General features: G+C 39.3%; 2 protein-coding genes across 2 annotated transcripts; both read left to right on the forward strand.

Annotated features, from left to right (window-relative positions):
* Positions 1-16531: 16531 nt before the first annotated feature.
* LOC126853010 (uncharacterized) lies at positions 16532-17152 on the forward strand. The gene has a single exon (XM_050598383.1). The coding sequence runs from the start codon at positions 16532-16534 to the stop codon at positions 17150-17152; it is 621 nt and encodes a 206-aa protein (XP_050454340.1).
* Positions 17153-17282: 130 nt separating this feature from the next.
* Positions 17283-18794, forward strand: LOC126852925 (uncharacterized). Its single transcript, XM_050598220.1, has one exon. The coding sequence runs from the start codon at positions 17283-17285 to the stop codon at positions 18792-18794; it is 1512 nt and encodes a 503-aa protein (XP_050454177.1).
* Positions 18795-25447: the final 6653 nt, after the last annotated feature.

The following is a 25447-nucleotide window of genomic DNA, read 5'->3' on the forward strand; positions in this document are numbered from 1 at the left end:
TTAAATATAATACTTATAACATTTACAAAAAGATGTTAACTCTTAATGGACGGAAAATATGGGAATTCGTAATTTATTATATACAGCGATAAAAGTGAAAGAGTCGAGAAAAATCGAATATGAGAAATTATTTATCTATTATATATCTCCGTATGGTAGCGAACAACGATTATTAATAAATCTACGTTTTAATAACAGGCTCATATACTTTGGTTTCATTCCGCGTTACTAACTCGTGAAACGCGGTACGTCGAATTGCTCTAAATCGTACATTTATCGAAGTTTCAGCTTTTTCGTCGTTCTCCTCATTTTCTGTCTTTTTAGCTAATAATAAATCCCTAATACTATTGAAATTAACAAGCTGTGAGATTTTATAATTTAAAGTTATGCCTTGTTACATCCGGTAGACTTCACGAATATTTTTTTTTCTCTCTAATATATAAATTATTGCGTCCAGCAGACTGCATGGTTGTTTTCTTTAATCGAAAATCCGTTAGTGACATAAATTTACGTTCTAAGAAATAGTCTACGTCCGACAGAAAAAATAAGCAGGCGAAGTCTGGGAAGCAAGACTGTGTAATCTCGCTGTCGAAAGTCGAATATAAAAACAGATCTATAAATTTAAACGTTACAACTCTGAAGGTTCGAGAATTTTAAACAAAAGATAACAGACAGTCAAACGTTAGAAATCTAAAACCATGTGGAAGCGAATGACAAACAGACAGCGAGAAATTCAAACTCAAGTTCGAGTATCAGACCCAAGAACTCTAAGCAAAAAAGGAGAGCGAGGTCCAGAACAATTCACAGATGATCCGGAGTTGAAACTCGCGACATTTGACATGCTTGCCTGCCAGACCATCCTCTTATGTTATCTGTTTATCATAAATTTCAAGTAAAATGTCGACTTAGGTGATTAAAGCAAACTGGGCATGACTCAAGCGGGGAGCACACTTTTGCATAAGCGCATAACCATAAACATAAAGAAATTGATTGGTTCATTTCCTTATGCATATATTTGTGGACCAATCAATTTCTTTATGTTTATGGTTATGCGCTTATGCAAAAGTGTGTGCTTCCCGCTTCAATCTGTAAAACGAAAGCCTCACCCTTACTCGATAGCAACTACTCTCCATTGGTCAAAACTCAGCAAAGGTCTTCACCAATACCTATGATTTAAAAACTTAGAGCAATGCCCTAGGAAAAATCGGAGGGCGTGATTAAAAACAACTATTCGTTAGAATAGATTAACAAACCAATGGAGAAGAGGAGCAAAAGGGCTTAATAAACGTCGGACAAGACCACGCGACACACTCTCTAACGTTCTTTTTCTTCATAAAAGTTTACTAGTCTCTTAACTGCATCTCACTCCGAGATATATTTGGTCAAAATTTTGTCGAAGTGCATCGTGTGCTTGTGTAAAGACTTTGCGCCGCAGAATTATCTTAAGGACCTGAGAACTTTATAGTGACCCGTCTCTCGATTCAAAATTTTATTATAGTGCATCTTGTGTTATAAAGACTTTGCGAACCAACTAAGAACTTTACAGTGCTGAGAGAATCAACCTCCATCCGACGAGCTCGCGAGCCAAGGTCTACCAGATTACATTTTACAAACCAAATATCATCGCACTCGATAAGTAGTAAGTGCTTAAATTCTTCAACTAATTAGTCCAAAGTAATTCTTGACTTTAATCATTTAACTAAATTTTTACTGAATACTTTCGAAATACTACGATTATTAACAATTTAGAATTATTATTAAAATTAAATTATTATTATTACATTTCTCTTCTACTTCCCACACTTCCGAAACTCTCTTTATCAGTCATCAAGGGTCGTTCGCATTTTGCGGAGCTACCCGTGACTCTCTCATTATCTCACTCTCTCTTTATCAGTCACCAAGGGTCGTTCGCATTTTGCGGAGCTACCCGTGACTCTCTCATTACCTCACTCTCTCTTTATCAGTCACCAAGGGTCGTTCGCATTTTGCGGAGCTACCCGTGACTCTCATTATCTCATTCTCTCTTTATCAGTCACCAAGGGTCGTTCGCATTTTGCGGAGCTACCCGTGACTCTCATTATCTCACTCTCTCTTTATCAGTCACCAAGGGTCGTTCGCATTTTGCGGAGCTACCCATGACTCTCTCTCACTCTCTCACTCTCTTTATCAGTCACCAAGGGTCGTTCGTATTTTGCGGAGCTACCCGTGACTCTCTCACTCACTCTTTCTATCAATTATCAAGTTCGTTCTCATTCCCCAAGTGCAATCCCCAATTTAAATTAATCTCCTAGCGAGTTCTAACTCACGTAATTATTCATATAAAACCCAAATACATATATATATATATATTAAATTAATATAAATTAATATTATTAAATTAATATTAATATCGAATAAAAATCTATCAGAAGAAATATAAGATCAAGTATTTATTCTAAAATCTAACGATTAAAATAATGAATAATACTATGCAAGAAAATAAAAAAGTTAAAATTATTTACTCTTTTTTAAACAAATCCCAAGAATTATTTCGGATTTCTTTATATCGCCAAACCGTTTTTTTTTATTATTATTATATCCTTCCTCAGTGGAAGGAGTAACCCGAAAGCGATCCTCCCGTGCGTCGGTGAAACGCGCACGTAACCGTCGGAATAGACGGCTTAGGAAGAAATTGGCTCGGGCTCAGGCGGAACCACCTGAAATTAACACTACAAACGACATTAACGTTAACATTAACATTAACATATCTACAGTTGACACTCCTCACTCCCCAACCCCAGCTACTTCTCCTCCACCTCCCTCTACCCGTTTAAGATCAGAGTCGCCCACCCCCTCTATTATCATCTTAAGCGACTTCCCCTATTCTTTCCCTCATCGCCCCCTTTACCAAGAAGACCCCCTCGAGGAACTATGGGATACCAACAACGAAGGCGAATCACCTCTCTCCCCAGCTTCCCAATTCAACCCAGAGGAAGTATCCTCAGAGACCGAGGACACGTCTCGGTCCGAACCGGAACCGCAACCCAACCGACAAAGGTTGTCTGAGGACCAGTTCCGCCTCTGGATATTGGACCAGTTTCCTCCGATCTACGACCCACTTCCAGAAGTCGGAATCGTCCGCATAGGGCCCGGCCCGGTGGACCTCAAAAAGTTGCGGACCGCATTGACGGAGGGCCTACCCGACAGCGTAATCCCGTGGTTCGTCCCGGGATGTAGATATCCCGTCGCCGTTCCTATCAAAGTCTTTTGGAAACAATTTTCTCCTTCTACATGCATTATAAAGGAAATTCCATAGAACACACACACACATACACACAAAAACACATAAATAAGAATTAATTAATAAGCAGTATATACTAAGTAATAACCTAAGTAACAATGTTAATCTAGATAATCCATATAATTTGTTCTTTTTGTTCTTACTTTTCTTTTTATTATAAAATAAAAGTGAAAATTTGATGTATTTAAAAATATAAATAATTCTCTTTTTCTTGTTTAACCCGTTCCCTATCTCATATCCGAGATCGCACAAAGTCCCGTCTCGGGTAATAAGGATTTAGTTCCTTTACCGAAAAGGGGACCACCGAACGAACGGCCTACTGACAGATTAAAAGCGACCCTTCCGGTCGTTGACCTGTCTCAAGCCCCGGTCAATTCGTTCGTCTCCGAGACACTCGTTGTCTAATGGAGTTAAATAGGTTACGCCCTCCCGCTGACTCTGACTTTAAAGGGTCTGGACGTAACATAAGTAAATTTTGGGGGCTCGTCCGGGATTGAAATGTGCGATCTTTAAAAAACGGGAATAAGCTGCGGAACGCGAGGAAAAGGTGATAAAGAAGAGATTGAAAACCTTTATAAGCTCGGGTTAGAAGGAATTAAAACTAAACAAAAAATTAAATCTCTCACTTCTAATTTACCTCACACATTTACACCGACACTACCCTCTAAATTCACAGATAGACACATTGACTTTGATTTGGACGAAACTCTAAAAAAAACATTAATCGCCAATACGCCCGAGCCAGATTCCGATATTTCGCAAAACACTACCATCACTAAACAAGTTTGTTCGTTAGAAAACATTACGACCGAAAAATCGGAAAGCGATTCCGACGAACCTGAAAGAATGGCTAATAATCCTTTCGCGACCTTAAAATACGCGGAAGCAGTTCCCTTCTTTGATGGGAACAACATTCCGTTAAATTATTTTATCGAGGGATGAGAGGAAGCTAAATCTATGTTACCTAGAGAAGCCGAATCGCAATTCACTAAAATTATAAGAATTAGAATCGTTAGGGAGGCCCGTCGGACAATACAAGACGAAAATTTTGACAGTGTGTCACAATTAACTTCTTATTTAAAACAAATTTATGGACCTTTCAAAAACGTTTACCAGTTGCAAGGAGAATTAGGCTGCATCTATCAGAAAAATGGAGAAGACGTAGTAACGTACGCAAATCGAGTTAAAATGCTCGGAAAATAAATTTTAGAAGAATATAAGGGCACCGGAAGTATCTGACCCGATCAAAATATTAAAGCATTGCTAGAGAAGGACATGAATAAATGTTTCATACGTGGTTTAAAACCCGAGATCGAGCAAAGAATTGCGAGAAATTTAGATATACAGAATACCGTCACCGATGCTCTAAGAATAGAAAGAGAGCTTCGCGAGATGACAGATTTACGACAGGGACCGAGAACCGACTCAGGCAAAGATAACCTGTACACCAGAACACGAAAAACGTGTCAATACTGTTCGAGGGACATACGGCGAATAATTGTCGAAAACTTACACAACCCCAATTACAAAATTATAATAAACCGGGATTGGGAACAGATTTTAATATGTCAAATCTGTAAAAAACGGGGTCATAGCGCCGATAAATATCGTTTCCGTGATCCTCAATCCCGTCAACTAGTAAATCTGGTGCAAAAAAAAACATTACTTGTCAATTATGTTCTAAATTGGACCATAACGCAAAAATATGTCGACAGAATAATAATCACAATCCAATTAACAAAACTTCTCTAATCTGCCAGTGGTGCGACAAATCCGGCCATTCGGCTAATAATAGTTCGAAAAAACAAAATGAAGAGCGTAATTCTGACAATAAACAAAAGATTGTTTGTCAAATATGCGACAAAATTGGACACGTCGCTAAAGATTGTAGCTCCAAGACAAATTCAAATTCAGCATCGAAAGATAATTTATTTTGTCGATATTGTAAAGAGGAAGGTCACCTGCTTGAAGATTGTCAATTAAGACTCGCAAGTAATAATCGACGAAAAGAAAAAGATCAGGGAAACTACACGGGTCCCTCGACATCGGGTGCAACGGGGGACCGAGCAGGTAGCGCACCCGTCTCGGGAAAACAAGTAGAGCGTGATGCAATAGAAGTACGACCAGTAACAGTAAACCTCGACAAACATAGTCGAGTACCTACCGTTCGGGTAAAAATTAACGAGATAACCACCCAAATAACTTTAATGTTAGATATGGGATCTGGTCCAAACATAATTAAGGAAAATCTTATACCGAAAAATATATGAATAAATTATATCAACATATTAAAATTAAATGGAATAAATAATTACCCGGTATATACTCTTGGAGAAGTCACATTGAATCTTTTCGAAATACCTGTATCTTTTCACATAGTATCTCATGATTTCCCGATTACACAATCTGGTATATTGGGGAACGACTTCTTCAAACAAATATCTTCAAAAATTGATTACGCGCAAGGACATCTAAATATCGCCGGAATTAATATACCTTTTTTCTCTCCAGAAACCATTATAGTATCTCCAAGATCAGAATCTTTATTTTATATAAGAATAGAAAACCCTGAAATAAAAACGGGGTACATACTAAGATTAAAGTTAGAACATGGAATTTATTTGCGAGATACGATTGTAAAGAATACTTTTGGGAAAGCATATTTAAACATCGTAAGCACGCTAGACGAAGAAATAGAAGTTCGCGTACTAACTACGTCTGAAAACCTTAGATGAACTATTCAGCGATCATGAGTCAGATATTGAGAAAACCAACTATAAGAACCAAATATTAAAAATACGAGACAACACTACAGATAACAATGAAATTAAAATTAATATCGGAAATGAAAATGAAAAAGAAGATTATCACAAGGGCTATAACACTCAAGAAATTCAAAAGGGAAGCAAGGTGGAAATAATTAAAACCAAAGAAAATAAATTGACAAATAAAAATCAAAATCAAACTGAAATTAAAAACAAAGATAAAGTCAAAGATTATCAAAATAATACCAAAGACAAAATAAAGGATAAAAATGAGAGGAACGATAAAACTTGTTCAAGTAAAAATTTGAAGAATTCAAAAATCCAAGGCGGAAATAATTACCATGTTTCTTCTGAATATAAGCCAAAGATCCTTAAAGAGAGAAGTTACCAAATCTCTCTAGAAGAAAGTATTCCTAGAATTTCGGGGGTAAGTTTCCAAACCCCTATAGAAAATTTTAGCCCCGTCAATTGCGAGGAGGGAAGTTATCAAACCTCACTACGCAATTTGACACAAATTAATTCCAAGAAGGAGGAAAATCATTTAATTTTATCAAATATAAAGTTCCCCAGGATTGGATTATCATCGAAAATTAACAAAAATAATGAAGAATTCTCTCATATAACAATAAAAAATCTCTTTAAAAGGGTTCAAAAATATAATTTGAACATCGAAAATTTAATTACTAAAAATAAACAAAAAATTAAAAATAAATCGTCTTCTGAAACTTTCACTGCCCTATTGCATAAATCTCAAGAAATTATAGATAAATTTATGCGAAAACATGGATCAAAGCATAAGGAAAAACAACAAAATAACATTGAATCTTATAACAATCTCCGAAGAAACGAAAAAAAATCGACTCACAAAAATCATAGAATTATTACGATTAGAACATTTGTGTGCTAAGGAACAAAGAAGTATATTAAATTTAATAACAAACAGTCAAGACCGATTTCACATTCCTGGAGAAAAATTAACCGCGACTCACGTAATACAACATCAAATACCTACTATAGACGATCAACCACTTAATACTCGCCAATACAGATTTCCGCAAGTACATAAGGAAGAGATAAATAGGCAGGTAGAAGAACTTTTAGAAGGGGACATTGTAAAACATTCACAATCACCATACAATACGCCCATATGGATCGTGCTAAAAAAGGAAGATTCAAAAGGAAATAAACGTTGGAGAATGGTTCTCGATTTTCGAGCGCTATATGATAAGACTATCGGAGATGCGTATCCGCTACCAAATATTATAGATATACTGGATCAATTAGGTGGAGCGCAATATTTCTCAGTATGCGATCTTGCATCCGGATTTCATCAAATAAAAATGGCACCTGTCGACAGTCATAAAACTGCTTTTACCATTCCGTGTGGACATTACGAATTCGACCGAATGCCCTTCGGACTAAAAAACGCTCCAGCTACTTTTCAACATTTAATGGACTTAGTATTACAGGATTACAAGGAGAAGAATTATTCGTTTACATGGACGATATTGTTATTTACGCCACTTCATTAGAGGAACATGAAAGAAAATATAATGCATTAATAGAGCGACTCCGTAAGGCTAATTTAAAATTACAACCTGATAAATGTGAATTCTTAAAAACCGAAGTGACATATCTGGGACATGTAATCGGCAGAGACGGAGTAAAACCAGACCCAAAAAAATTAGAAGTAGTATGACAATTTCCACGACCAAAAACACCGAAAAATATTAAACAATTTTTAGGGCTTGCCGGATATTATAGGCGATTCATACCTAATTTTTCTAAATTAGCAAAACCACTAACAAATTTATTAAAAAACGATGCTCGTTTTGTGTGGACATCTGCACAGGAAGACTCGTTCAAATTTTTAAAGCAAAAATTGTGCGAAGAGCCTGGTTTACAATATCTAGATTTTTCAAAACCTTTTATTTTAACTACTGACGTTTCCGGAATAGCAGTAGGAGGAATATTATCTCAAGGAGAAATAAACAAAGGTCGACCAGTAGCATATGCTTCACGAACTTTAACTGATAACGAATTAAAATACGACACATATGAAAAAGAAGCATTAGCAATAGTATATTGCGTTAAGCATTTTCGACCGTATCTGTATGGGAGAAAATTTACGCTTGTTACATATCATAAACCCTTGATGTGGTTTAAAAACGCCCAAGACGCAAATATGCGAATACTCCGTTGGAGATTAAAATTAGCGGAATATGATTACGAAGTCGTATATAAATACGGAAAAACTAATGTAAATGCAAACGCTCTTTCAAGAAATCCTATAAATCTCGAGGAATTCGACTGTAAAATAATAAAAAAACAAACCCTAGATCCAAATGATCCTGAGGATGCACAATTAATTGCCAAAATGTTAGAAAAATCTGATAGCGAAGAAGGAGAAGAAAAAGAAGAAGAAGACGATGATTTTCATCTATATCTTTCAGATATCGAGGATGCCGAGGAAGAAGCATCAGAAAGCAATTTATTAAATAAGAATAACGACACCCTTCCATTTACATCAGCTGAATTAGATGAACCAGATTACTTAACAATTACCGAAAAAGCTTTAATTCATAATCCTTACGAACCTAATAAAATTCAAACGCGAAGTCAAAACAAGAAAATTTGGAACAAAATAAAATAGTTGATGAACCACATGATAACGGGGAAGAAATTCAGAAAATCATAGAAGAAAATGATCCACCTGATAAAATTTCAGAAGACGAGGAAGAAAACGAAGAGAACATTATAAACCAAAATTTAAAGGCAAGAAAAGTAAAACCTACAATAATTGAAAATAGAACAATTAAAAGTAATATAATAGATTCTCGTGATATGTTATTTTTGCGGAAAGACAACGTAGCATATTTTGTCGATACCCAAGGAAAACCTTTAGATTCTGGTTCACAAAAATTATTCGAACGAAATGGACTCCCCGAATTTGGGATCTCTCGTGTTAGGCGACACCAAAGCCATAAAATACAAAAATTACTACCACATGGCCTTATTCATCAGCGAAGCGCAACGGGAGGGTCCTACAGTAACACTTAACCATATCATTGTCTTATCAAGCCTTAAAGAAATTGCGACATATTGCAGAAAACTTAAAATTAGAAACAATAAGTATTGCAAAAACCGAATTTATTAACAACGTTCCCTGGAGTAATATTAAATCACAACTACAACTAATATTATTCGATGCCTCGATTAAATTAATTGTTTGCCACGGACAGATTAAATCTACCAAAAGATTTACGACCTATTATAATTGGTGAAACGCATTGTTTACCAACCGGAAGACATCGCGGAGTTACAAAGACATATAACAGAATAAAGCATAACTATTATTGGGAAAACTTAAAATCAGATGTTCAAAGGTACATACAACAATGTCTGCAATGCCAACTGAAAAAATTAGTTCGAGTTAAGACAAAACAACCCATGATAATTACTGATACACCAGGATCATCCTTTGATAAAGTAGCTATGGATATTGTAGGTCCATTACCTAAGACTGAAAGAGACAACGAATACATCTTAACATTACAGGATCAATTAACTAACTTTGCATGGGAATACCATTACAAAATCAAACCTCGGAAACTATTGCAGAAGCTTTCGTAGATCGTTTTATTTGTGTATTTGGAGCACCGAAAGCAATATTAACGGACCAAGGAAGAAATTTCATTGGTGAACTAATGAGGAAAATCGCAAAAATATTTAAAATTCGCAAATTCTGTACAACAGCTTTTCATCCTCAATCAAACGGATCGTTTGATTGATCACACCACGCATTAGGTGAATATTTGAAACAGTATGCAAGCAATCAAAAACAATGGGGTAGATGGCTCAGTCTAGCAACGTTTAATTATAATACTGGCGTACATGAAGCATACACCGTACGAATTAGTTTTCCGGAAAATAGCAAGAATCCCTTCAAACGAGGCTTTAGGTTCGGAAGATAAATTGGCAAATTATGATGATTATTTAATAAATCTTGTAACTCAACTTCATACGATTCAAGGAAATGCTCACAAAAATGTGGTAGATGCAAAATTCAAGTCAAAACAATATTATGATAAAAGAATCAACCCTCAAAACTTCAAGCCTGGAGATCATGTATTCTTATTAAGAGGCCCAAAACCAGGAAAGTTCGGGGATCATTATACGGGACCCCATGAAATATTGAAGATAATAAATAAAAACAAAGTAAAAATCAAAATAATGAAAAATAATCGAATCGTACATCTCAATCGATTGCGAATTTCCCACATTAAAACAAATAGCAACTAATAATAATGAAAAAAAAAAGAAAGGTGGGGGAGAAAATTTTTTATATATATAAATATATATACATTAAATAATATCCATAGCTAAAAATTTCAGATGGATCGAGAAGCCAGGAAAATAGTTATAATAGTCTTACTATTGGGCTTGCCTTCAGCGTACGGAATAATAGGGTACGACTGCGGTTCAGCATCCGCTAATCTTACTACTTTATCGCTATTAAATATAGAGGAATGCGATATTCCTCAACAAAATGTGAACTCCTCCAGAACTTACATACAACTATTGCAAATTAACGAATTCGAATCTGTAAAGGTTATACAATGCAAGGTTGAAATCGATCGATTAATTCGAAAGTGTGGAATGTTTTTTCACAGCATGGATGTATTTAACGGAAAGTATGCATATGTGCAAGAAGTTTCCCGCGAAGCATGCCGACGCATGCATACCTACGGAAGCTTTCAACTAGCCAAAACCTTTATAACCGGACTTAAATCAAACCAATCCACAACTCGTCCCGTAACACTTGCCGGTCACGTAGATACAGACGGATCGTGCTCTGGAGGAACATATTCCGATCCTTACGGAACATGGGCTGACGCTGTTGTATTAGGTAGCATTAAAATCACATTGCAAGATTATATGGCCGATGTGAGAATAAACATTAACCGCGTACAACTTAGATCCGGGGTGGCCTGTGAACTCAGTGCCACTTATTGTTCAGACATCGAAGGAGGGGATATCTTCTGGGATCCCGTACCTGCAGATACATGCAAGTTCTCTAATTATGGGATACTTTACGAGGGCTATGCCGACAAAATTATTGATAATATAAATCAACAGGCTCAGGTGGTTTATTCTTTGACCACGCAAAATACTATATTTGCGTTAAATAGCAGAGGAAAATATTTAACCTGTGGATACACTCTTACGCGTACAGAGCATCCAAAATTAATAATCTTTGAGACTTCACCTGGTACTGCCATCTTTAACCCATTTGCATCATCGCTCTACTTAAGCCTCCGCATCGAAACATCAGCGACGTTCAACAAACGACTGACGCGTATCACCACGCGCGGTCGATCGTATGTGTAGTAACGGGCACCGAAATTATCGATGATAATTCATGATAAAAATTCATCGAATTTATTAAGAATGTACTTTTTAAACGATTGATACACAGTGTTATATTACATTTTTTTACACAAAAGGAAAAACAAATATTTTTTATAAATAAAATAAACTTATTTTAATTAAAATAAATTAACGTTCGTGAAATTCTTTAAAATGGTCAATACATAATGCTTTATCACAAACATGGCATTTAAAGACTGTCTCCCTTCGAATTGACTTACTTAGGCATGGAACGCATCGTTTTGAAGTTTTATTTCCCTTTGCTGCAGTTGCAGGTATCCGTACAGGAAAATGTCTGCCTGTAAATCTCGTAATGGAATCATTGACAGATGCCTTATTTACATTTATGTTAGGTAAATATTTATCAATAATTTCTTCGGCTAATAACTGTTTAAACACATGAAACGCTCGATCTTTCTTATGATTTTTAAAAATTACATAAGTGTTCAGCAACATCATGTCAATAAAATAAAAAAACATTTTTTTATAGGCTTTTTTACATCGTCGAATAGTATGAAATTTGCTTAACATCTGGTCGCCAACATCAACTCCACCCATATATTGATTATAATCTACTACTGCGGTTGGTTTTAAACTCTTTTCTCCAGTATATCGGTTTGGTTTTCCTGCTTCAACAAAACTTAAATCGTGCATAGTAGTTAGCATAACGACATCTTTCTTGTCCTTCCACTTTATCGCCGCCATCTCTTTTTGTACTAAATATAACAGCTTCCCCTTTTGTAATACGCGTGATTTTAATTCTGTAGGCATTTCTTTCCTATTTATTCTCACTGTTCCACATACATTTGTTTTCATATTATATAATTCTCGGAATAATGTTGGTGAACTGTACCAGTTATCAATGAATAAGCAATACCCCTTGTGCAATAGTTGACTCTCTTTTAACAAATTGAATACAACATTCCTGCCAGCAGATCCTGTAGCAGTTTTATCTTTTCCTATATATATATTGAAATTATGTATGTATCGTGATTGTGAATCACAGAGTTTATAAAATTTGACACCGAATCTCGCACGTTTTGTTCGAATAAATTGTATGTAATGTAAACGACTTCTACATGCCATCAGTGATTCATCAATGGAAATGTTTTTATTTGGGACATACATGCGAATGAAAGTTTTCTTTACAATTTCAATAACTTCCCGAATTTTAGACAGTGGGTCATTAGGATTATTTGCACTGGAAAAGTGTAAATTTTGTGAGATAGAAATAAATCGCCTACGGCTCATGACATTTTTAAAATACGGAGTTTCTATACTTTTATCTGTTGACCAATAGCTTTGAACCGTGGGCTTGGAAATTAGACTCATTAAAATATTTATAGCAATAAATACTTTTAATTCGTCCACTTTAAGAGGTATAAAGTCTGCGTCGCTTGCACCATACTTATTTGTTTCCGTAATTACTTTTGTAATTAATTCATTGTTAAAAAATAGTTCAAAAACCTCCCCTCTCGACAAACCCCGTGTATTTATATTTGCACCACCTTCACTTGTAAAACGATGTATAATCGGAGTATGATTTTCGGCTTTCCACACGTACTCTTCATTTATTAAACTATTGCACTGTTCATTTTCGCTATCAGAACTTGATGAAATCCTCCGGCAACGTTTTCTAGGACGTCTTATCTCGTTACTTGATTCCGAATCATTATACTCAATATCCACTGGGGCATAATAAATTTTAGATTATATTATAAAATAAGATTGCTTTCCAAACTTGGATATTTTGAATTTAAATATAGATTGGCAATACTTACTGAGAGTGGCAGTTTGAAAGGTTTTCACAGAAAAAGTAAAACTTTTTTAGAATACACTGATGTATATTAAACTCAAAGAACTGAAACGCTCACACAAGTGGTTGAACGTGGTCTGATGCAACTGAAGGATATTTTGCAACTGGTAAGAACAAGCAACGTAGGCTCTCGGATTATTCCGCGCTTGGTGATAGCTGACAGTCGCGGCTCGCAGATTATTCCGCGCTTGGTGATAGCTGACAGTCGCGGCTCGCGGATTATTCCGCGCTTGGTGATAGCTGACAGTCGCGACCCGCGGAATATTCCGCGCATGGTGATAGTCGACTGTCGCGACCCGCGGATTATTCCGCGCTTTGATGCAAATGGGTTAATAAACAAACCCGCGTAGTCAATCTCGATATTTTCACTTATATGAATTCTAAATTCGTAAATGTCGAAAAACATATTCGCACACAAATAAACCAATTATATCGGAATATTTTATTACAACAATGTAATCTGGAGCAACAAATGCTACAAAACGCACTGGCTATAGCCACTCAATCACCAGACATCTTTGCATATCACTTAATGAAAGGACCAGGATATATGACATTACGAGCAGGGGAAGTAATTCACATAGTAAAATGCGTACCGGTTGAAGTGAGACTCGCACGCGTAGAGGAGTGTTACGATCAATTACCGGTATTAAGAGGAAACAAAACAAACTTTTTAACACCTCAAACTCATATTTTATTGCGGCAAGGGACACAAACCGCATGCAATGCATTCGCTCTTTCGATGTATCTTTTAGGTGATTCCTGGTATAAATTAATGCCAAAACCAATAGATACCTTACCACCGACAATAATGAAACCTTTAACAAAACCTACATGGAAATATGTTAGCCCTGGATCACTGGCTACTAGTGGAATATACACAGAAACTGACCTGGAAGAACTGAGGGATCATATAATGTTCCCCGCTGAGAGACCCGCCGTACTAAACATGGTAGCGAGAGGCGTAATGGGACGATCCACATCTTTACAAGAGGGCTCAATTTCAAATCTTTTAGATAAAAACGCAATAGAAAAGATAGCTGTATCTACATGGCAAAAATTCTGGAATAAATTCCTGATTTTCGGTAATGTCAGCGCCGGAATAATGGGAATAAAATTACGTATAAGAATTTTTAAATTAATCCTGGACACCATAGTGCACGGTTATGCCTTACATACAGTATATGGGTGGTCCATATATTTAGTGGGAGCCATATGGGATTCTCTTACTCAATTATTATTGCATTTAAGGCAGAGACTCCTGCCGTCAACTCTAGAGCCTACAGCTCCTATTCCTAAATGTCAAGATCAAGCGATTTATACCGAAATAAGGAAAGAATCAGAAGGCACTTACCCTTCTCTTCCCACTAAAGAAGCTACCACCTATACATTGCAACTCAGAGAATAAAAGGAGTTGAGAAAAAGAGGGAAAAAAAAGAAGGAAGATTATGCTCTCTCCACTCTTTTTCATTTTCTTCGCTCCCCTTTAAAAGAGGATAATAATATATACATGAGCAAATATTCCTCATTATTAAAACCAACTAATTATTTTATAGAAAATGGAAGTAAAACCTATCGATACGGCACAGTTAACCCGTTCTCGGCTCAAAGTCACCATAATAAAGATGATATCGCCCCTACTCTTCTTGATACATATCAACAACAGTAAGAAGAATCTTGAAGATTTGGAAGAAGAGTTGGAATTCCGCATGAGTAGGAAGGCTAAATACCTGCATTGTTAGCCGGAGGATATCAAAGAAGATGAGGACGTAGTAGTAAAGGAGAATAACACCTGGCGAAGGGGCTGGATCGACAGTGTAAATTCAGACAGCAACATGGTCAAGATCTGTCTAGGAGATTATGGCAGAGAGATTTGGTGTCCGAAGGGTGAGAGCTACTACTTGGAGGACAGATTCAAGGAATTACCGTGGCAGGTTGTTGCCTGCGGCTTGGCCTACACCGGGTTGGGAAAGGTCGCGCCCAGATGTGGCCCGACAAAACTAATGAGCTGTGTTGGATCCTTGCTGAAGGACACAAAGGATGGATTAATATCGTACCGCCCATCCGAAGGGGAGCCGCCTTAGTAAAACTGACCGTACAAGGCGAAAATTACAGTGGGTCGTACAATCTGCGGGACTTCTTAGTCCAGTTGGGTCACTCGCGAGTCAGCCGAAAAGTGACGGTGGATGTATTTCCTGCTTTCTAAATAAAAAAGAGGAAAATCCTTGTATGAGCAAATCTTACACTCTAGCCCCGACATAATTATATACTCAATAAATTAAGTCATATACTATCTAAGAGGGATTCTCGTGGTCGGAAATCGAGACGGCTTTCGCTAGGCGCGTTTTAACCGGCGCCGTTATCAATCTCGATTACATCGAACTATTGCGATTTCTCGAGGATGCCAGGGATACGGTGCTCGATCGAATACGCGACGTTATGAATAAATACAACAGCATCAAGATCAATATCGCGTTTAACGGCGAGTTCGTTTCGGGTGACAAGATCGCTGTTAAGACTATCGTCGCGAAGAATTATTCGCTTTTGCCCGCGTCCAATTTGCGAGAGTGGTACGAGAAGCGCGTAGTCGATGTAATTCTAGCATCGTTGGAAGAGTTTCAAGAGCGCGATAGTGGATGGGCGTTATCGCGAATATTGAATCTAACGGTGAACGTGAACAGATATAATTCTATGCGCGCCGGATGTTACGTCGAAATTCCGCGAGAGATTAAGTTAAAAAAAGCTGTAATTAACGTGCAATCTACGGACAATGCGTGTTTCGCGTGGTTGGTGGTCGCCGCTCTATATCCGGTCGAAAAGCACGCGGAGAGAAGTTCGCGGTATTCTCACTATACAACGGTATTGAATCTGGAAAATGTCGAATTTCCTATGAATTTAAACGGAATCGCTAGATTCGAGCGTCTCAACGATATATCTATCAACGTATATACTATTCGAGATAAAAAGGATAAGAAGAGAGATAAGAAGAATAAGAAGAGAGATATCGTTCCTTTGCGTCTCACCGATCGCAAGAGGGAGAGACACGTTAATTTGTTGTATCTTAACGACGCGAAGCGACAAGATAACGCGACGCATTTCGCATGGATCAAGAATCTGTCCCGTCTCGTCGGCTCACAATTAAGTGCTCGGCGACACAAGGCGTATATATGCGATCGGTGAGTACGAACTAACAATTATTTAATAACGCGCTCTATATAATAAATATCGTTTCGCATATGCATGCACTATTTTCGAACGAGCGACAAGTTATCGGCTCACAGCGAGATTTGCGAAAGAATGAATGAGTGCGCTATCCTTCTTCCGACCGAAGAGGACAAATGGTTAAATTTCGACAATTATAAGAGGAAGGAGCGAGTTCCGTTCGTGGTGTACGCTGATTTGGAATGCGCGTTGGAGAGGAAGGAGGAGAGGAAGAAGGAGAGGAGAACACCGAAGACGTCCATCGTTCAGCATCATAAGGCTTATAGCGTGGGATATTACGCGCGATGCGCGTTCGATGACGCTAGATCGATGTACAGATCGCATCGCGGCGACGATTGCGTATCATGGTTCGTTCGGGAATTGCGAGATCTAGCGCTTCGCGCGAGAGACTTTCTGAACACCATCGCGCCTATGACGCCTCTCACGGCGAATGAACAGGAGAGATTCCTTAGCGCGACGAGTTGTCACGTGTGCGAGAAACCGTTCGAGTCGGAGGACGCTCGCGTTCGCGATCATTGTCATTCGACCGGACGGTACAGAGGTCCCGCGCATTTTAGTTGCAATTTAAATTACAAGGAAACTTACGTCATTCCCATTCTTTCACAATTTATCGGGCTACGACGCACATTTTATCATTAGAGACGTGGCTAACGTCTTTCCCGGAAATGTCGATCTGTTGCCGTTGACTAAGGAAACGTACGTCTCCTTTTCCAAGAGCGTCGACGAAGCGTCAGACGACGCGCACGGGAGACGCGTAAAGTTGCGTTTCATGGATTCTTTTAAATTTGTTAGCGCAAGTCTCGAAAAATTAGCTTCTTATCTCGATAAGAGCGAATTGAAGATCGCGCGGTCGGAATTTTCCAACCTCGACGACGCCGATTTCGAGCTCCTTACGCGAAAAGGCGTATTTCCGTACGAGTACGTCGACGATATCGATAAATTGCGCGAGACTCGTTTACCACCGCGCGAGGCGTTCCGTAGTTCGCTGACCGGCGATATCGTATCCGGCAGCGATTACGAGCGCGCGATAAAAGTTTGGGAGCGATTTCGCGTTCGGACGCTAGGTGAATATAGCGATTTGTATTTAAAAACTGACGTTCTTCTGTTAGCTGATATTTTTGAAAATTTTCGCGACGCGTGTATGAAGAGCTATGGTTTAGATCCCGCGCATTATTACACGTTACCCGGATATACGTGGGACGCTATGTTAAAGTATACGGGTGTTCGATTTGAACTTTTAACCGATATCGATATGGTGATGTTCGTGGAACGCGGAATACGCGGCGGACTAAGTCAGTGTTCCAATAGATACGCGCGCGCTAATAACAAATACTTACAATCGTATAATCCTTCGGAACCATCGTCGTATCTTATGTACTTCGATGTAAACAATTTATACGGATGGGCGATGTGTCAATCGTTGCCTTACGAGGATTTTCAATGGGTCGAGAATGTTTCGAGTATCGATTTAATGTCCGTGATGCCGAATTCGCCTACCGGTTATATTATAGAAGTCGATCTCGCGTATCCGTCCAATCTTCACGACTCTCACGCTGACTTGCCGTTTTGCCCGACGCGCGATAAGCTGCCCGGAAAACGGCAGGATAAACTTTTCGCCACGCTGTATGATAAGCACCATTATGTAACGCATTATCGTAACTTGCAACAATGCGTTAAATACGGATTACGCGTTACGAGAATACATAGAATATTGCAATTAGCGCAATCTCCGTGGTTGCGCGATTACATCGAATTGAACACGCGATTGCGAATTAACGCTAAAAATGAATTCGAGAAAAATCTGTACAAATTAATGAACAATGCCGTGTTCGGTAAAACTATGGAGAACGTGCGTAATCACTCGGACGTTCGACTAGTGACTCGGTGGGACGGGCGATACGGCGCGGAAGCGATGATCGCTAAACCCAACTTTCATAGTAGGAGCGTTTTCGCGGAAAATTTAATGGCTGTAGAACTGCGCAAACTGGAAGTTAAATTTTACAAACCGATTTACGTAGGAATGTGTATCCTCGATATATCGAAAATTCGTTTGTACGAATTTCATTACGAGTATATGTTATCGTTGTATCGAGACAAGTACAAAATAATGTACACCGACACGGACAGTCTTATTTATCGCGTCGAGTGCGAAGACGTGTATGAGGATATGAAGCGCGATATCGATAGATTCGACACGAGCGATTACGCGACGGACAATGCGTACGGTATGCCTCTTGTTAACACGTTCCATGCCACGTGTACCATTTATGGTACACGCTAAACTTGACCATCAGGCCATGTGTACCATAAATGGTACACGCAGACATATTCATTTAAAGCGCTAAAAACGTACATTTTATGACAAATTTGGTTTTATAAAATATATTTCCACCAAAAGGATGAAGCACTGTAAAAAATGCAGCATAGAACAGAGCAGATAAATTTGTTTAATTGTTATATACATGTTATATACAATAACTATTAATTACATAGAATGTTTGAATTTTTTAAAGCAAGGGCTGCATAAAAACGGTTCGTTCGGGCAATCACTGCAGAACGTCACTACTCTTTTGGTTTTCTGTCGCGCAACTTCAGTGCCGAATTTTTTAACATTTTCTTTGTAACAGGAAGTGCAGCGCTTTCTAACAGTCTCCGCTCTGCCCGCTTTCTTTTGTATTTCGTGTCTTTTTCTATATCTTGTTGTAAGTTTAGGAGTCAAATTGTTGTTATCATCTTCACAATAACACAAATAATTTACTAATTTTTTTCTAAACTCTAGTATTGATACAGATTCGTGATGCCGAGTATTATATAAAATCCGAGCGTTTACAACAGATGTATTTAGGAAAAATTCAAGCGCTACTTTTTTATACCATTTTAAGGTCTTACGTAATGGAGTACGCAGTCATTTGGTCCAAAATATCGACGGAACTCTTAGCATCATTATAATCAAATACGAGTTTCGGTTTAACCCTATCAGATCCGTTTTTCCTAACAGTAACCGTCTCTATAGAGTGTTTCGTAGATAACATCAAGACATCCCGTTTGTCCTTCCATTTCATTAACGTGATTCCATCTCTATTTTCTTTGGCAAATATTTCTCCTCGTCGCAATTTCTTTTGAACCACTTCTTTGGATATTCTACGTCGATTTGATCTAATTGTCCCTATTAGTGAGTATTTCTAGCAAGAAACTCTTGGGCCAAGTCAATGCTGGTATACCAATTATCAACACATAAGGTATGCCCCTTATCAAAAATGTTTTCACAAAGTGACACAGCAACTGTCTTCGGTGTAGTTTTCTCTTTCCCATGTTGGTGACCGCAATAAATTTCAAAATTATAGGTATATCCCGGTTTGAAGCAAAGCTTGAACACCTTTACGCCATATCTGTGCCGCCACCTCTACGCCGTTTTTGTTTTATATATTGCTTAAAAACGACACGACCACGAAATGGTATTATTGACTCATCAATACATACCATTTCTGGCGGATTATAATATTTCGCATAATTTTCTTTCAGTTTCTGAATAATTGGTTTAATTTTATACAAGCGGTCTTCAATATTTGCATTTTCGTTGTTCACGAAATGGAGCATTCGTAATAGAAGTTCAAAACAGTTTCTTGACATCACCAATTTAGGAACGCTTTGGGCGAATACTGGATCCTTTGACCAATATAAACTTATTTCGGGTAATTTTACTAACCCCATCCAAATAAGAAGGCCGAATAGTTTTTTTATTTCAAATCTGTTCGTGGGAATCCATTGGTTCAGACGAGATGAATGCTTCTGAGATAATGTTTGTGTTGCGTAGATATTTGTTTGCTCTGCTATATCTTCGAACATTTCTTCAGTGATGAATAATAAATAAAACTCCTCTCCACTGGTCTTCTAAATTATTCGGAATATTTTGTGCTTCACACTCACTGTCCGAGCTATACACAATTCGTCGGCATTTTGGTCTACGACGCGCGGTAACCTCAATTGAGGTGTCGCTTGACTCATCGGAGGATGATAATATAAATCTACGCGAGCTCTTTATAGTAAATGGGAGTTCTGTATCACTAGAACTAGAGCTGGAACTATATACGTCTTGTGCTTTCATATTGCCTATCATTGGGGATAAAAATTAAAAGTTGGATCACTTTATCAATAAAAAAATTAACTATAAGATGCAAGAATAAACTAACGAAAGTTACGAATAAAAACTTATTTTCGAACAGAAACAAACAAAATCACAAAATGCTGTCTCCGTATATTTACTTACTCCCTCTTTTGTTAAATACTTTATTTCTCTCGTTTTTTACTTTGTTTTAAACAAATTCGAATGCAGCAAGTTCTTTTTACTCTTCAAAAAGTTTCGATCTTTAGAGTCGAACTGACTCCAGCGCCACGTGTACCATAAATGGTATACGATGTGGCAACAAAACAAGCTAAATACTTATCGACTTATGATATAATGAAATATTATGGGATAATATACCAATCTTTAAACAAAACTTCAAATGGCCTGTACGACAAGTTGGGCAAAAACGGCTTAGCAGGGAACGTGTTAATAAGAGAGTACCGGGTTTAATGAAAGACGAGAATAATGGCGCAATTATGACGGAATTTGTCGGACTTAGAGCAAAGATGTACGCGTTGCGAGTAGATGGTAAAAACGAAACGAAAAAGATTAAAGGCGTGAAGAGCGCCGTCGTCGCGAGAACGATAACTTTCGACGATTACACGCGTTGTCTGCGGCGAGATATCGAAATGACGCGCGAACAGTCGTGCTTAAGATTGAAATTACACGAGGTATACACGATATCGGAGTCGAAGATCGCGCTTAGTCCGTACGACGACAAGCGGTACATTATACCCGGAACGACGAACACTCTACCGTGGGGACATTATAAAATACCGCTATAATAATTTTTAGTCGATAAAATTTTATTATATAATAAATACAATTATATTAATAAATACAATTATATTAATAAATACAATTATATTAATAAATACAATTATATTAATGAATACAATTATATAATAAATACAATTATATTATAATACAGCTGTTTTATTTATCCAAGAATTATGCGTCTCGTCCATTCCCAACCATTTCACGTAAACTTCGCCTTTTCGACGTAGCACCTTCTCCACGAGATACACGTCGGGGTCGGAGACGCGAAGCAACTCGTGTTCGTAGAATCCTCCGGCGATCGGTTCGTTTCGCGAATCTTTTAATAGATACGTCACGGGATTCGTTGCACCTTGGTTATTCGAAATATCTCGGTGGTCCAATTGGGTGTGAAACCTTTTTCGAATATCGTTTTAAATTTGTTGACGCGTACTGGATCGTTCAGCTTAAATTTCGCGGGAGCGGCTATTTTTACATTGCTGTAAACCGTATTTAAAAGTTTATCGGCGATCGCGGAAGTTACGTCGACGGGCCTCACACCGATAGTACGATGTTTTCGCGCGTTGTACTCTTTTATGAGACAGGGCAGCGCGTCGATCCACTTGTATGTTCCGTTTAAAGTGAAGTATTTCCACATGGAATTCTTAAGCGTGCGATTGAATCTCTCGACGATTGATGCCTTCATCACCGAGTACGTCGAATAATGATTCACCCCGTGCTCCTTCGCGAACTTTCGTATTTCGGTATTGTAGAATTCTTTTCCTTTGTCGGTCTGCAGATTTTTCGGACACCGTTTAGAATTTCGCGTTATTTTAGATAACGCTCGAGCGACCTCGTTGGCGCTTTTGCTTTTAAGCGGTACAGCCCACGCGTATTTGCTTAACGCGTCAATAACGGTGAGTATGTAGTTGTGGCCTTTGTTGAGTCTCGCGTAAGGACGCATCTCGACCACGTCCGCCTGCCACAGATCGTCGTATCCACGTACCGCGACGCGGCGACGCGGGAAGTTTCTTCTCGCGGGCGCGTGCAACTCCTCCACCAGTCTTCGTTTTTCAGCGCTCATTCTATCCCTTTTCCTTTTATCAAAATTGCGTTGCTTTTATATTAGAGAACTGTGTCGCGATTTTCTCCGACTCGTTCGATTCTTTCGTCGACTCTTCCGTTTTCTCTCCTCGAAGGAGCATGGAGGGTGGAGAAGGAAGAAGAGTAAACTTTTTTACGAAGAGTAAACTTTTTTAAGAAGAGTAAACTTAATTACGTTATCGATTCTCGAAATAGCGCTCTCCGCTGCGTCTAACCGTTTAACCATTTCACGTTCGAGTATGGCTAGTCTCGCGAATAACAGCTCGAAGCCTTGTCCCACTTCGTCCGCGTCCTTTCTCAATTGCGACGTGATCTTCTCGACGTTCTCGCGGTGCTCGATCTCGTCCTTTCTCGCGGCGCGTAACGCGAGATCGACGTAGTTCTTGCTCGTCGCGTCGTTGTCTTCCTTCGGCGAGGCTAAGCGTCTTATCTTGCGCTCTCTTGTGTCGTATTCGTCGGCGGAACTCGCACATAGCGCGTTATCGCGCACGTAATTTCGCAGGGATTCGATAGCCGGACGTAGTCTTCCATCGTCGCTGCGTTTTTTTAACGATACGCCGAATTTGTTCACGGACATCGCGCGTGTCTCGCGTGACTGCGACGATCGTCGACGCGATCGATTGATTTATAGGATTGCGCCCGCTTCGCGGAGCTCCTCGATTATCGATAGAATCTCGTTGTCGTGAGCGTTGTTTCCGGCTCGACGCGAAGCGTCCAATAATCGTAAACGATCCACTAATTTGTTTGGATCATGCCAGTGAATGTAATCGACTCTATTTTCCGTGACTCGCATGATCGACGGTACGCGACCCGCGCCCGTCTTCGCGCCTGCGTGCTGCAATAGCGGAGCGATGACGTGCTTGTACTTGTATCCCTTATTTCCTAAAATGGGGTTACTAGCTTTTTTGTCGCGCCTGTGGGCATTCGTCATTAATAGTATATTTTTATACGTTATTTTATCATTTTCGGTGTATACGAGATCATCGGGCATTCTTTTGAAAATCAATTCGTACAAACCGGGAGTACCGACGTATTTTATTCCATTTATAATTATAGAATCGTCGGCGTCTACGTCGAATCGTTTATCCCCGAGCATCGCGCCGTCCTCGTCGATGTATACCCCGTAAACGTAATCGATCTCGCTCGATTTTTCCCCGCTGAGAAGAGCTCCCACGTATTTTCGTCCCAACGGTCCTAGCTGGCCGTGTAATGTTTCGCGACCCTGGGGAGTTCGAAGAGTTCGCTTTACGAATGTGTTGAATTTTAAGGGCGATTCGAGATCCCCGGATATCTCCTCTAATGCGAGCGGATCTCTCTCGACAGGAGATGTGTCTGATGAAGTAGAGACGGTTTTCAATCGTCTTCTCGCTTGTACCCGTTTCGCTTCGAGCTTTTCCCGCATAGGAGTTAGCGGTTCCTCCTCTCTCTTCCATTTTCTCTCATCGCTCGTCGCGGATTCGGCGTCGACTATCTCGCGTTTAATCGCGTCTCGCTCGTCTCGTTCGGCATGTTCGGCGATGCGACGCAGCGGCTCGACAATTGGTTTGAAACGAGTCTCCATAGCGACCTCGCTCTCCATTTTGCCGGTCTTTAACGCTCTATGTTTTTTGCGAATCGAAGCGCGCGTCTTAGCTAACTCCTTCGTCGTTCTCTCTTGTTCATCGATATCCTTCGTAGCCATCGCGAACGAATCGATTTTTTCTTGCTCGCGCGTGTTCAACGTACCCGTGACTACTGATCGCTTTACAGTACGGCGAATTCGTTAACCCCCCGCCTGTATCTGCCGTTGCGAAGCGCGCTATCTTTGTCTATTACTAGAAATCCGTATTTGCGTTGCCAACACTCGCAACACAGCACGTGAAAATCTTCGTACGACATGTCGGTGTTCACGTGGTCGTTGTACGCATGTCGCAAATTAGTGCTGTCTTGTTTAAAAAAAACCAATAAATTCGCATTATCTCGTATTAAGTGTTTCGGTATTTTGGCGTACGTTTGACACAGATAGAAGCAATCGACGTTCGAGTGTCGACCCATAGCGAAATACTCTCTAACAGTGTTCTGTTTGTCGCACGCTACGTCATCGAACACGAATATCGAATTCGGAAGCGCTTCGTTAGGAGGAATAACATCGGAGTTGTTGGAAAATGTAAAATAACCGATATCCTCCATCGGTGCTAATAGGTTTTCTAAATATTTATATTTTGGTTGTTGCAACGATTTTGAGTAAACGTAAACGTTTTCGAAACGTAAGCCATGCGGACTCTCCAGCAGACTTATCAGCGCATTCGTCTTATCGCAATTAGAGGGACCGCAAATGACGCAACGAATATCGTTCGGTAAAAGACGACCGTGTCTGCGCGATCCCGCGTCATCCGATCGCGCCCTACCGTCTAGATTCGATACTTTTATCGCGATCGACTGCCGCACGAAACGCATCTCTCTCGATAATCGCGCGTGCGCAATACACTCGCGAGGAGGAACGAGACTCCTATTTATATACGAATCGATCATCGTCGTTCGCGCAGTAGCGAATCGTAAGCGGCCGACAGAGATGTTTATTCTACTACTAGACGGTGACGATATACTCGAGCTCACCGCCGAGCAGTTGCGGTTTATCTCGAAGACGATCCTGCTGCGACATTTTAGTCGTTATGTGGATCGAGTGTAGGAGAAATTGCCCGAATACATAAAAGCGGATACGGAGATGCGGCGCTACCGTCGATGCCTAGAACACTACAATCGTCCCTGGCAACGAACGCATATCGACGGATCTGCGCCGTTTATTAAAGATTGCGGCGAATGCAATTCTCGAAGCGGAACGACGTAACCAGTAGTATCGGTGGCGCAGGTTTATTGAACAGAGCGATAAACGCGCTGCCCTTTGAATTACATATACCGGGCTATCAATTCTGCGGGCCGGGTACTCGTCTCGCGGAGAGACTCGCGCG

This window comes from Cataglyphis hispanica, chromosome 11, assembly GCF_021464435.1.
Source record: "Cataglyphis hispanica isolate Lineage 1 chromosome 11, ULB_Chis1_1.0, whole genome shotgun sequence".
In the NCBI taxonomy this organism is placed as follows: domain Eukaryota; kingdom Metazoa; phylum Arthropoda; class Insecta; order Hymenoptera; family Formicidae; genus Cataglyphis; species Cataglyphis hispanica.